At 37.8% G+C, this 15,145-nt stretch overlaps 1 protein-coding gene across 2 annotated transcripts in view; it reads left to right on the top strand.

Moving 5' to 3' along the window:
• LOC131243036 (helicase sen1-like) overlaps positions 1 to 14,569 on the top strand; it is a 31,861-nt gene extending 17,292 nt beyond the window's left edge. For both annotated transcript variants that reach the window (XM_058242092.1, XM_058242091.1), the window contains exons 2-10: positions 2,990 to 3,526; positions 5,000 to 6,121; positions 6,391 to 6,715; positions 7,429 to 7,684; positions 8,434 to 8,658; positions 9,825 to 9,950; positions 10,486 to 10,602; positions 13,356 to 13,380; positions 14,070 to 14,569. In XM_058242092.1, coding sequence (XP_058098075.1) covers positions 2,990 to 3,526; positions 5,000 to 6,121; positions 6,391 to 6,715; positions 7,429 to 7,684; positions 8,434 to 8,658; positions 9,825 to 9,950; positions 10,486 to 10,602; positions 13,356 to 13,380; positions 14,070 to 14,423 — 3,087 coding nt within the window. In that variant the 3' untranslated portion in view covers positions 14,424 to 14,569. The remainder of the gene's footprint in view (positions 1 to 2,989; positions 3,527 to 4,999; positions 6,122 to 6,390; positions 6,716 to 7,428; positions 7,685 to 8,433; positions 8,659 to 9,824; positions 9,951 to 10,485; positions 10,603 to 13,355; positions 13,381 to 14,069) is intronic.
• Positions 14,570 to 15,145: the final 576 nt, after the last annotated feature.

The raw sequence follows: 15,145 nt of genomic DNA, 5'->3' as shown, positions 1-15,145 counted from the left end.
GTACTAGACTGGATATTTCACAGGCAGTGGGTGTTGTTAGCAGATATATGTTTAACCCCGGAAAGCAACACTGGGAGGTAGTGAAATAACTACTTCGATATATTCGAGGTACGTAAGACTACGTCTTATCTTTCGAGAAATCAGGAGCTAAGTTAGTTGGTCATGTGGATTCTACAAAGTCGACTTCCGGTTACTCGTTTGTGCTAGCGGGTGAAGCAATTAGTTGGATGTCGAAACTTCAGTATGTGGTTGCTCTTTCCACAACTGAAGCTGAGTATATGGAAGTGACGAAGGTATTCAAGGAAGGTGTTTGGTTGAGAGGGATGATAAATCGATTGGGGCTTCAGCAGGAGGCCATGCCGGTTAATTGTGACAACGAGAGCGCTATCAATTTAGCTAAAAACTCTGTTCATCACTCACATACAAAACACATTGATGTTCATCATCATTTTATCCGACGGGTGCTTGAGAAAGGAGGCGTGACTCTAGAGAAGATTCACACAAGCGTGAATCCGGCATACATGCTCACTAAGGTGGTTCCCATGGAGAAGTTCAAGGTCTATACAACTTCTCTGGGCTTGACGAAGGCGTAAAGGAAGACAGAGGATGCACGAGAAGCATTGGTGGATCTATGATGCAAGGTGGAATTAGAGATGGAGAAAAAGAAGTTAAGAAGAATGACGATTGAAGACATGGTGCTTGAGGACGGAAGTGTGACTATGGAGAAGATTCACACGAGCATGAATCCGGCGTACATGCTTACTAAGGTGGTTCCCACGGAGAAGTTCAAGTTCTATGCAACTTCACTGGGCTTGGCGAAGGCGTAAAGGAAGACAGAGGATGCATGAGAAACATTGGTGGATCTATGATGCAAGGTGGAATTAGAGATGAAGAAAAAGAAGCCAAGAAGAATGACAATTGAAGACATGGTGGAGATTGTTGATTGATGTCTTAAATCTGTAAATCAACATGCCCGTTGATGACAATTTGATGCCATCGAGCAGACATTGATGCCATCGTAAAAATCCAGAATTTATTTAGTTGGTTGCTGGAAACTTTAGGTGTCCTGTTCGATGCCATCGAAGGCTGTTCGATGACATCGAAGGCCTGCTCAATGCCATCATTAAAATTCAGAAAGTTCATGTTTAGTCGTTGAAATGTTTGTTCCTTAGTTCGATGCCATTGACGGTATGTCGATGCCATCGAAGTCCCATCAAAGGTGCCATCGAACTATCACACAGAGTTACGCAGAATTGCGTAAGTGCATGATTTCTATGGGATTTCTTTCCTATTTCGATTGTGATTCTCCCATAAGTTATAAATATGGGTGTAATTGGGATTAGTTTACACATCTTAGAGCTTTATAATTCATTCCTAGGGTTTTCAAAGGCTTGTAAGACGATTCGAGGCTTGTTTGAATCGGGTATTCTCTCCATCTCTTGTAATTTCTGCATTCATAGTGATATCTATCGCTGTGCTGTGGTATTTTTTCCCAAAAGGGTTTTTTCCACGTCAAATTCGGAGTGGTTGGGCCTTGACTGTACGATTGGAATACTTGCTTGATTCATCTCTGTGTTTCCCCGGTCCCCCAACAGTATTGACATACACATCTAGCTTGTATATTTAGGAGTTTGTAGATATATGAATGGATTATCTCTAGTAGACCTTAAAATCTAGCCGCTTTGGAAAAAAATATTTCTTAAAAGTTTTTTCATACACACTACATTCATAAAATGATGTGATGTTTTCTGTTACTTGGCTACCATTGGATTTCCACAATCAGACTTCAGTGCACCAATGGTGCATTTGGTTCTCGATCGAATCAAATTGCAAGTGCTGCTCTAATGAAGAGGAAATAACATATTTCTGTTTCCTTGGCATCCATGTAGACATTTTCCTACTTTGAAGTTGGAGTTGATAGGAAAAGCAAATATGGATTCCGAATTACTAGGAACATTATTAAACTAGTGATTTTCTCTTCATTGAATTGAATCCTTAAGATAATATTTGTTTGTGCATCCAAAAGCAGGCTAAGAACTCTCAAGAAAATTGCAAATCATATTAAGAGAAACGTAACATAATCATTCATCTTTGACTGTGTTTCTCTCAACTCTCTCTTTATCTTATCTTGAACTTGTAATATCTTGAATTGGTCTGTTTGAGGTGAAACAATAGTGCCATTGACTTTTCTATGTTTCCTGTTTTCATATGAAATTTTTGATAGCCACCTGTTTTTGCAGGTGAGAAAAATCCTAGATAAATTTCAATCCTTAGAGCAGTATTATGGATTGTTCATTTTTCCTTTCATCGATGAAACACGGTCCAACTTTTGTTCGAGTATGGAGGTTCTCTCTGAAGCACCAGTCTATAGAATACGATCAGTTGGGGTATCTAATTCTAAGGAGTCAGTATATGGCATATCCATGGAACCAATCAGAAATGTTTCAGATAGGGGAGGAAAAGAACCTTCCGTTCCAAAGAACAGAGATATCTTTTCTTTGTGCGATGTGATACCTTCAAGAGTTGATGATCTAAACTGAGATGGGAGATCCTACATGCTTGGTTTAGTTACTAAGAATGAAGATGCTGAAAGTGCCCCACCATTTGAAATTCAAGCCAAAGTATCAAAGGATGTTGTGGCTCCAGAAGGAAAGGATAAATCTCTTTTCGCTGTTTTGGAGTTACTAGGAACATCATTAAACTAGTAATTTGCTCTTCATTGAATTGAATGCTTAAGATAATATTTGTTTGTGCATCCAAACACATAAGAACTCTCAAGCAAATCGCAAAGTAGATTAAGAGAAACATAACAAAGTTTTGTGCTTTAAAACAACATTATTCATCTTTGACCATGTTTCTCTCAACTCACTCTTCATCTTATCTTGAACTTGAAATATCTTGAATTGGTCTGTGGTGAATCAATGTTCCATTGACTTCTCTGTGTTTTCTACTTTCATATGAAATTTCAGATAGCTACTTGTTTTTGCAGGTGAGTAAGATCCCAGATACATTTCAATCCATTGAGCAGTATTATGGATCTTTCATTTTTCCTTTGATCGAGGAAACACGGTCTGACTTGTGTTCGAGTATGGAGGTTCTCTCTAAAGCACCAGTCTATAGAATACAATCAGTTGGGTTATCTGGTTCTAACAAGTCGGTATATGGCATTTCAATGGTACCTTTCAGAAATGTTTCAGATAAGGGAGGAAAAGAAACTTCCGGTCCAAAGAACGGAGATATCTTTGCTTTGTGTGATGTGGCACCTTCAAGCGTTGCTGATCTAAACTGTGATGGAAGATTCTACACTCTTGGTTTAGTTGCTAAGAATGAAGATGCTGAAAGTGGCCCACCATTTGAAATTCGAGCCAAAGTATTGAAGGATGTTGTGGCTCCAAAAGGAAAGGAGAAATCTCTTTTCGCTGTTTTCTTGATCAATATAACGCCGAACAATCGTATCTGGATGGCCTTGCATACGATTCATAGAAATTCCAATGTCATAAAGGAAGCATTATGCACCAATTCTTTGGTATGCCACATCCCTTAATATTTGTCTTTTGATATATTTGATACATTGGCCATGTTTTCTCGCAAACATACCTCTTTTACTTTGAATTTCTTTTTTTTTTCAAATACACGCTAATAGAGTTTAATTATTATTATGTAGGTCACAGGGAATATCAATGAAGCCCATTTCTTTTATTAGCCCATTCATAATATGAATGAGAGTCTATGGAAGGGTGATGTCCCGAAAGTCTCCTAGATTGGAAGATCTTATGACTTTCATCTTTGGTTTAATTCACATTTAATGTGGATGAATGTCCTTTAGTTTCTTGACTATTCATTTGTAGGCCGATGATTGAGGCATCATGAACTAACATTTGGGAGATTTGGAGCTGTATTTTAAAAACATGAAAACTCAACTTAAAACCTAGGTGGGTTGAGTTGATTCAAAAACTCGGGTGAGTTACTTGAGTCAGGCTGATATATATATATATATATATATATATATATATATATATATATATATATATATGGGAAAAGGTACTATATAGTCGAGCTCATGGGAACTCCCCATGAGGTCGAGCAGTGTGGGCACCACCATGATGTATGTCGAACATCTACCCCATCAGTCAGATGCACCATTCCATAGTGGGCCTAGGGCTTAAAAATCAAGTCAATCCATGACTTTTGTGGGCCACACCACATACAAGTGTGGAGAGGGGTTACCCTCCATTAAAACATTCATAATCATTTTTTGGGCCCGCTGAGATGTGGTTCACAAATCCAGCCCATCCATTATGTGTGTCCCACTTGGATGAGCGGTCAAACCAAGTTTTAGACTCATCCAAATTTCTGGTGGGCCCCACCAAGTGCTTTTATATGTTTTAGGCATATCTTCACATGATTTTAGATGGTATGGCCACCAGAGTTCCGTATAAGGCTGATTTTTGGGATATCCCATAATTTAAAGGGGACCCATCAAATGCACGGTGTTGATGTTCGACGTACATCATGATGAGGCCCACACAGGTCGACCTCATGGGGAGTTCCCATGAGCTCGACCGTATAGAACCTTTTCCCTATATATATATATATATATATAAGCTGAGTCAATTTTTGTCGAGATTTGTAGATACCTTTTTTTTTCAAGTATGAGTCAGGTTTTTCTTGAATTTTGGTTGAGTCATGACCAGATCGAGTTTTTCTTGAGTCTTAGTGAAATCTGGTCCATTCGAGTCAACACAGGTGAGTCAAGTTTATTTTTTTAAAAAAATTTATTTATTTATTATTATTATTATTATTTTAAGTTTCTAAAGTACTGTTGGAGCATCCCCAATCCATGGTGGGTCCATTTATGGAAATCCTACAACTAAGCAATCAATACTTTTTCTCTGAAGAAGAGCAATAGAAGATTATCTATAGCATTTTGCATTGTCATGTCACCCAGAAGCCTTGCTTCAGCGATTAACCTGTTTCAGTGTTTTGTTTTTTTACACAGGTTGAGAGTAGTTGCAAAAACTGTTCTTCAGGAGAATTTGGAGAGAAAATCAAAGTTTTGTTGCAAAAGGTGCAATCCAGTTTATACTCATTCGAGCTGAATGAGTCACAAATCAGAGCAGTATTGAGTTCTATAGAAGCAAAGCAATGCAAGCACAAGCATTCGATCCAACTAATCTGGGGCCCACCGGGGACAGGAAAGACGAAAACAGTCAGTACAATGCTACTGGCACTTCGAGCATTGAAATGCAGAACACTTACGTGTGCACCGACAAATGTTGCAGTATTAGAAGTGGCCTCACGTCTTCTGAGGTTGTTAAGAGGGTCATGTCCTACTGATCCATGCCCATTGGGAGACATAGTTTTAATGGGAAATAAAGAACGTATGAACATTACCGAAGATCTTGAAGATATTTTTCTGAATCACCGCATCAGTAGGCTTTTGGAGTGCTTTGCACCACTATCAGGGTGGAGATACACGCTAGTGTCAATGATACAATTTCTCAAAGATTGTGTTCTTCAGTATGATATCTATTTGGCAAATCAAAAGGCAAAAGAGGATAAGATGGGCATGGATGACTTGACGTTTCGGGAGTTTGTCAAGAGCCGATTTGGTGCCATTGCGAAGTCATTGAAGAATAATATAAGGTGCCTTTGTACCCACTTACCATCGTCTTCACTTTCAAAAAAGAACTACAACAACATGGTTTTAGCTTTCAATTCAATTGAATCTTTTGAAAGCTTGTTACGTGCGAATAATGCCAGTAACAAGACACTCAAGAAACTATTTATGCAGTCCAAAGGAGTAAACAATATGTGCAAGGCCCGTAACAAGTGTCTTCAAGTTCTAAGAGATCTTCAAGGAAAAATTAAGATTCCCCAATTTCTCGACATAGATATGATTCAAGAATTTTGCTTGAAAAGTGCTACCCTCGTTTTTTGCACGGCTTCTAGTTCATCTAAATTGCATTCTTTAGAGATTGAACCATTTGAGATGGTAGTTATCGACGAAGCTGCTCAGCTGAAAGAATGTGAGTCATTGATTCCATTACAACTGCCGGGCATACGACATGCTATTCTTATTGGCGATGAGTGCCAATTGCCTGCACTTGTTAAAAGCAAGGTTTGTATTTGCTTCTCTATTGGGTCTTAACTGCATATTTTGTTGTTTCATTGGGTCCACAGTTTGTACAAATGGACCATATTTTGTTGTTTCATTGGGTCCTCAGTTTGTAGAAGTGGGCCAATGGTTGGGTGTTCGAGACTGTTGATCTGATGAGCCCTACTGGATTGTTCCCACCCAAAAAATCTTCTCTTGTATCGATAGTCGCTAATGGCATATTATTGTCACTGATATATTTCTCTGTATTTTTATATTTTGCACTCTTTTAGGTTTCAGAGAAAGCTGGCTTTGGAAGAAGCCTCTTTAAGAGGTTGAGTTCATTGGGACATGGGAAGCACCTTCTCAACATTCAGTACCGAATGCATCCTTCCATAAGTACTTTCCCGAATGCCAATTTTTATGAGAACAAGATTTTCGATGCTCCAAGTGTCAAGCATAAAAGTCATGAAAGGCGATACCTTTTACAATGTATGTATGGTTCATATTCATTTATTAATATTGACAAAGGAAGGGAGATGGTCGATGAAGGTCATAGTCGGAAGAATATGGTAGAGATGGCTGCAGTTTTGCAAATATTGAGTAAGCTTTTCAAAGGTACGTGCATCGTTTAATATTATCCTCTACAATTCATTTTTAGCAGGAAATATTTCACCTTGGGATTATGAATATGCAAATTCACTTCTGTTATTTTTTGTTTGATGTATCAGTTATTTTAAAGAATGTTGTTATACGTGTGGCCCACCTGATAATTAAGCCAGCCTGATTTTGGGCCGGCTCATCTAGAAGGTGGGACCCTCTCAGTACACGGATGCTTTTCAAAACGATGTTTAGATAATCTTTTTATAGGTTGTAGTGACAGTCTAGTGATCATTGCTTCTGATTTCTTGGTCACATTTGGTAAGTGGGCTCCCCTTTGTAATCTCCGACATTTCAGTCATGTGTGGCCTCCTCATTATAATCTTTGAGGAAATATGGACAGTTGGAAATTGAAATGCCTTGATGTCTGCCTATATGATGAGAGAACTGGATCTAGTGCACTCCTCCCTCATGTCTGTATGGGAATTCGCATGCCCTAGACATGTGCGAATAGCACCCAGTTGAGGTTAAGCGACAGATGAAGGAATTATATACTAGGCATTAGCTATACATATTACATATATTGTTCCTTTGGTTGTGGGATATCAGCCACATTTTGATTAATGGTTATGCATATACTCATGCAATGAGTATTTCTTTGGCACTCTTTATGCATTTTTCATTTCTTTAGTTATGGCATGAATAGTTTAGCTTTAATTTTTCTTTTACAGCATCCGTTGCTTTGGGACAGAGGGTTACTGTTGGTGTTGTGTCACCCTACACAGCTCAGATCGTTGCAATTCAAGAAAGACTTGGAAAAACATATGAACCGTATGAAAACTTTGTTGTGAATGTCAAGTCCATTGATGGGTTTCAAGGTGGCGAAGAGGATGTGATCATAATGTCTACTGTCAGGTCTAACAATAACGGATCAGTCGGTTTCCTTTCCAATACTCAACGGACAAATGTGGCTTTGACCAGGGCCAGGTATGCTTATCTTACTTAGTTGGAGCCATCACTTACCATCCCGTCACTTAAAAGCACATATAAATCCTTTTACTAAGTTTGTTTGGATGTACTAATTTATAATACTATTATTAAGTTGCAATGAAGCAGACTGTCCTAATCTTTACCCTATCTAGAGTAGAGAGTTCGAGATAAAATTAAGTGGGAAAAATACCAACAGTAGTCATCTTCATTGTTTGTTGGTTATTTTGGTAGACACCTAAAAATAAGTTCATTTTATTTAACCATAATTATGTATTATAGATCATGATTGTTGGTTATCAAGATTATTTTAATCCTTAATGAAAAGAAATGTGATTTCTAATACATGATTATGATAAACTAAAGTCAGATAAACTCATTTTTTGTCTACCAAACATGCCCTTAACCTTTCTCCCAGCAATTTGGGGTTGACTTTTAAGTTCCAGATTGGTGAAAGTTTTACAATCAGCTGCCCACCAGGTGTCAACCTTCATCTTTTTACTGGGCTCTTCTAAAGGCTCACATTAACACCACTCGCATTCGAACAGTCCCGCCCAGTACTTCCATGAGCCCAATTCATTAGACATGGGCCCCAAAGGGTGTGCAAGCAAAGTAGGAAATAATATTTCTGATTATAAAAAGTGTGATCATTCACTTCCAGCTTGTAGTAACTTTCCAGGTCAATTATACATCCAAACACAACATAGAGATCACTAATGTAGTAGTACTTTTTTTTTTTCCCATTGTAGGCACTGCCTTTGGATTTTGGGGAATGGCCAGACTTTAATTAACAGTGGTTCTATCTGGAAGAGAATAGTCCTTGACGCGAAGCATCGAGGATGCTTCTTTAATGCCAAGGATGATAGGAGTTTGGCCAAAGCAATCAATTGTGCCAACAACCTTAAGGACTTGTCAAGATTTTTTGCTTCTCTCGATCATGGCAATGAGCATGGTGGTTCAGCCCAACAGTTAAGGTAGGTTGTTATTTTACATTTAAGAATTGTTTATATGGTCTTGCCCCTTAAAAAAAGAGTTGTGAACATGTGAAATCCATCACTTTATGATTTGGATGGTTGATCTCTCCCTACCATGGGTGTCCTAGATATCTTGTAGAATGGAAGATCGTAATTTTTGAATCTTTGGACTTCATTCCACTTGAATGTGGCTGTTTGTTGGGCAATAATTAAAGTACTAGGATCTTGTAATTGGTGAGCCTTTTGGGGCATCAGCATCCATGGGTGTGCCCACCAGATCAACATTCTGGATAAGCCGAACCATGGTCCCAAATGAACATTATACTGCACATCAGAAAATTGTGTATATGCCAACAGTCAGAGAGCCCTGCAATTCATTTTCAAATTTCATCTTATATTGGAAGCTATGTTTTAAATATCGACAATATTGGTCGATAGATCCCACGATATATCTTGTATCCTACTTGTGCGATACGAAATGCACAGACAGTGCAGATATATACCACATGTTCGATCCGGTGAGCATTTTGAATTTCTAATCCTTTTTTTTTGTTGTTGAAATTATATTAAATCAGTGTCAAATGGTTATAAATTCATTGGTTCTTCATGTTTTGCATGAAAAATCATGGAGTTGGAGCTTTGATTTTGATGTCCATTGGTTCTTCGTCGCCTCCATGCTTTTTTTTTTTTTTGAAAATTTCTTTCAACCAGCTGTCAGTTGAGACTAATTTCAAAGTATTTAGGAGTGTTTGATGAAATGATCATCACATATGCCTTAAATGTTATGCATTCAATGTGAATATAGTTGCATTAGTTCAATTAGATAGCGCATAGCTGAGGACCTTCTATGTACGAAACCTATTATGTGCACTTTTTTTTTGAGATGCTATGATTTAAAAGTGTGTATTAAGGTTTTTTTTTTTAACAATCCCTGAAGTTTCATTGAAAAATTCAACCATTTTCTCAATGTCTCCCCATGTTTCTCAAAAAGTGTGATAAATTACCCGATACAAACAATATATCTCGTGCGATAACCGATCGGTATCTGTATCCCAAGGATGCGATATCTAACACGATAGTAATATTTCGAAAACTGATTGGAAGATGTCATTATTCTTGGTGACTACATCTTAACACAGTCCTATTAACAAAAATTGTGTGTACAGAGATTCAAAGAATAGCTCCTGGACGAAAGCAGTTTTGGTGGAAAGTATTGATGGTCTACCAATGAGTGCCTCTACTCAGTTGAAGCCTGAAACAAAGAATAAAGCAAAAGGTGTTGCACCTGACAGGTATTTTATTGCAGGGGTAGGAGGTCATGGTCCTAAATGTGTCAGTAATCATCTAAGCTTAGTAAGATCATTTACATTGCTCTCCTGTTTATATTTTTAAGTGCTATGTTTTCTGGTTTTTACTTTATTTTGATGGTTTTTCCATGAATTACCATGATGCACTTGATTTTGAGATGATTGCTGAAACGCCCACCTTTTGGCAAACAAAAATTAATTAGCTGCCTATAAAACCATGTTAATTTCAGCCATATACTGGTGTTTGGTTTTTATTCTTTTTGTATGCTTTCATCGACATGGCTCAGATACAAATCTCTGGATTCATGAAGCCAAACCCAAGCAGCTTGGAAATGGCTATGATGAATATTGAACATGTTGGATACCAAAGTGAAAAGAATTATAGTAATATTTATTGAAATATTCTTTTCCATTATTAAATCAAAAAACAGGCTGAGTTTCACTTGCGAGGACCTTTTGATGCAATGACATTAGTGTCTTGCATGCCTTGTTGCTAATACTCCTGTCTATTTTATTGCAGGGGTAAGACTTCACATCTTAAGAATCCCAAAAGAATTGACCCCATGGAGGGATTATCAAGTTTCTTAGCTTCACTTGATCTAGGGAATGAACATGCTGATTCAACCATGATTTCGAGGTGAACCAACATTTTAAATTTTCATCTTGTGTTGAAAGTTGTTTGGATTTTTCATCCTACTTATTGCAATCCCATTTATGCATAATGCAAGTACAGAGATTCCAACAATAGCTCGGGATTGAAAGCAGGTTCTGTGCAAAGTATCAACTCTATAATTTGCAATGAACCCGCTTCCATACATATGATATAAGAAATAGGTCATAGCATTTTTTAATCCATGTATTTCTTACAGTTGATAACAGTTTCTATGGTTTCTTTTTGTTTGTTTTGACTTTTTTTTTTATTTTTTTATTTTTTATTTTATTTTTTATGGTTTTCACATGAATTAATGAGATGCTGTTGTTTTTGGTAACAATTATATGCGACTCTTCTCAGAAAACTGAATTCGTTTTGCATTCCTGCATTGCTTGCTCCCCATGCATGTTTCTCTAGAAGGGACCCACACTCATCCATGGTTGGACAATTGGAACCATCCAATTTTGGAATAAACCATGTTGTTGGGAATTACTGTGTATGGGCCAAGGTTCAAATCATGCTGGAAAGATAATGCCAATGATTGAATGGTGGCATTAAATGAACGAACGAAAACAATAACAGTCAATGGTCTACACTCTGTGAAAAGATTGATGGTCAGAATGATTGTCTATGTTTGACATTTTTAGCATGGTCTTGGTATAATCTGACTATGGCTTCATATGGATCCCCATGAGCAATTGCATGAGTACCATGCATTGCAATGCATGAAAGAACAAACACCAGAAAAAGAATGAGCAAGATGTGTCGGTTCGATTATGTTCTCATCTGTGTAGTAAGACATCCAAGGCAGTCAGGAACACATGCTTGATTTTTAGGTTTATCTTATGCATGTCTTTGATTAGTACGGATGAGAGAGAGAGAGAGAGAGAGAGAGAGAGAGAGAGAGAGAGAGAGAGAGAGTCCACTCGTATAGCAGATAATCATACATGGGATCTTGTTCCTTGCCAACTTGGTTAATAGGTGATTAGTAGTAAGTGGGTCTATTTTATCACTCTAAAATCATACTGGTCACTTGATCTGTATTAGGTCTATCTTGTGGCCCAAGGCTATAAGCAGGAGTATGCCATTGATTATAAGGAGACCATTGCCCTATTGGCCAAGATGAAGATTGCCTGAATGCTCATTTCAAATGTTGCTACTCGTATAAGTCTATTCGATAGATGGACGTCAAGAATACATTACTTAACGAGAATTTATAAAAAAAAAACTGTGTACATGACTTCCTTTTTCCAACATGGGTCAGAAAGATTTAGCAAGCAGACATCATAAATCACTTTATGCGCTAAAATAGACACCTTGTACTTGGTTTTAACTATTCCACGAAGTTGTAATTGGGGCTAGTTTTGACCAAAGAGGTCGTGATCCTTCATTATCAACATGGTCTTCAGCCTGTTATATTATATTTCTTTTAGTTTATGCTGACAATTTGCTCTTGATTGATAGTGAAAGAGCTGAAATTGTAGAGCTTCAACAGGTTCTTCAGTCATCCTTCCACATGAAGGATCCGGGTCTACTTACAAATTCCTTGGATTTAAGGTTTCTCAAATTGATCGTGGCGTACTTTTCAACTAACCAAATTATACTCAAGATCTCATCAACCTCACATACCTTTCTGATCAAAGGACTATCATGGCACGGATGGAATTTAATATTCAATATGGTAAACAAGATGGTGATCTTTTGAAGCGACCTATCTTATTCCATCGTCTCGTTAGCAGTCTTATTTACCTGATGATGAACAAATTTGATGTCGCCTATGCTGTACGGGTTGTTGGTTAGTTCATTGCCAAGCTTTGTACCTTGCATATGACTGTTATTTTGCGGATTATCCAATATGTGAGAGGCATCATAGGTCAGCCACTGTTCTTTGCATCTATTTCTCCCCTTGAGCTTATTGCTTTTGTAGATGTTGATTGGGTTGGTTGTGTCCTCGCCCGAAGATCTACCGTGGGGTATTGTATGCTTCTTGACACTTCACTTATATCTTAGAGGCGCAAGAAGCAAGCAATAGTCGCCAAATTCAGCACAGAGGCTGAGTATAGAGCTATTTCTTCCTCCCGCAGTCAGATCGTTTGGCTTCGAGGACCTCTTTTAGATTTTGGGATTCAAACTTCTATCTTGATTCCTCTTCATGTAGATAGCAACAATGCTGTCCAAATTGTCTCTATTCTGGTCTTTCACGAAAAGACAAAACTCACTGAGGTTGATTGTCACTTCATTCACAAGAAGTTTCAATTTAGGATTATTTCTCTTCCACATGCGCCATCTTAGGATCATATTTGATGAGGACATCATGTCCTGCATCAATATTGCAGATATTCTTGCAAAGACTATGATCAGCATTACTGTTGTCGTCACCATCATTATTTGATTATTATCATTCTACTCACTAGATTCCAATTCCCATATCCCAACTTATGTACCCTTACGCATCTATGACCTAGAGTCATTTATGCATATACTTTTCTGTTATTGTATTTTTCTTATTTTGGGCATCAAATAACATCTAACACAATGTAAAACTTTTCTTTAATATACATAGCTTGCATTGGTTCAGTCCAAATTTTGAACTGGCTTGGCCCATCAGGTTGTGCTTGTTTTGATTGGCCCAGGCCTAGTCCAATGCATTTACCGTCGTACATGCTTGTTCATGGTGATGTTACATTTTGCATTCTTTGTTGATTCTGATATGTATCTTTTGGGTTGTTGGTGTGCAGGAATCGGAGTTCACAACTTAAACAAGTAAGTTTTTGGCAAAGGTTTGTTAGGTCATATTGATTATTCTTACATGCTCATTCATGCATTGTTTTCCATTTGATCCATGTCATTTACAAGGTGAATTGGTGGAATCAACCTCGAGCACAACTTACATGTCCCACACGTTCCATTCTCTATTTTTCGTTCATGTGACAATTGATACATGATGGAAAACAATTTGTGATCAAACCAACTAGATGGCTAATGCATTTTAGAATAAGGGTTGCAGAGGTGTGAAATTTGTTTATATACATAGGAATTGGAAGAAATGAAATTTGTTATTAATGTTGTGAGACCATAGCATACGTTGCTTAGTTAGTCATCAGGAATACTACAAGTGAAAAAAAAAACATTTTTGTGCCTTTTTTGTATTTTATTTCAAGTAATTTGAACTTCATAACAGTAATAAAAATGCTACATGAATAACCTGTGATAAAAATAATTTAGTTTTAGCATGTTCTGGTAAAAAATAGAGGTGGAAAACTGCATATGTACCGTTTGCATAACAAGTAATGCTAGGGCAAAAAATTACAAACAATTAGCCATTCATAACACTTGAACCATGTAATAAGAAGGGACATGGGAAGGGTCTTGAAAATTGTATCCCTTAATCTACAAAATCAACAGTAATATGGCATTTTGATTTAGTAACCCCTTGAATTTTGCTCTCCTAGGTAAAACAAATAAAATGGGTGATGAAAGAAGCTTCATCTCTACCTCCCACCACAAATGGCGATCAGCCTATGTCATTTGTATCGAGTGGCATTAAGAAAGTTGAACCAGTAGAGGAAATAGAGACATCTGATTTGAGCGAGAATGTTGCTGCCTGTGGAATGAAGACTATCGCGAGGTCCACCAGGTTGGGTGCATTTGAGATGCACACAAGGGGCTTTGGATCAAAGATGCTGTCCAAGATGGGATTTGTGGAAGGTCATGGGTTGGGAAAAGATGCTCAAGGCATGGTTGAGCCCATAGTGGCTGTACAACGGTCAAAGTTGCTAGGGTTGGGCTTCTCTAATGGTCAATGAATTTGGTAATTATGATGGTGAAAATGGGTTTTCATCAAAGGCACTAATCAAACCGTTGATTGTAGTCACGGGGATTGGGTGCTAAAGGTTAGATGTTACAAGTTTCTTAAATGGTTTAATTAAATTTGTGGTTGATTGTGTTCAAATTTGCATTTTTGTAATGCTTATTGGATCCACTCCAAAGCTTTGTAGGTATGCTTGACCTGACCTGCAAAGTGAGACGCAGGACCCAACATGATGTTTGCATAGGATCCAATTCATCTACCATCTGCACCTCTTATATTCTCCTTGAGTTCTGAAAATCAGGCCGCTTGAAAACTTAGGACCTGATGCGTGAAGGAGAGGCAGAGAAACAGAAGCTATACACTGCCCTAGTATGGATTTCTCACACCCTTGAGGATACCGACCTGTGAGCTGTATTTCACTCAAGAACATGGATATTTTGTGAAGAAAACCAATTACAGTTCTTCATCATTGCAGTCCATTGGAACACAAATGGAGAATGCACTGGATGTGGGTTGAGAGAATTGCTGGAAGCGATCAGTATTTTCTATTGCATCTATGTACTCAAGCTGGTGTGTGTGTATGTCCGAACTGATCCTAGCATCTGTTTAGTATTAGGCTGCACAGCGGAGTGCTTGCAACTTGATGTAACTAATGTGAAGATGGACTGCTTTCAAGTGTATAGCTAACCAACACAGTTTTAGCTTGCATTTATACCA

This window comes from Magnolia sinica, chromosome 4, assembly GCF_029962835.1.
Source record: "Magnolia sinica isolate HGM2019 chromosome 4, MsV1, whole genome shotgun sequence".
Taxonomy (NCBI): Eukaryota; Viridiplantae; Streptophyta; class Magnoliopsida; order Magnoliales; family Magnoliaceae; genus Magnolia; species Magnolia sinica.
The sequence above is the reverse complement of the archived record's forward strand: the minus strand, read 5'-3'. Positions and strand labels throughout refer to the sequence as shown.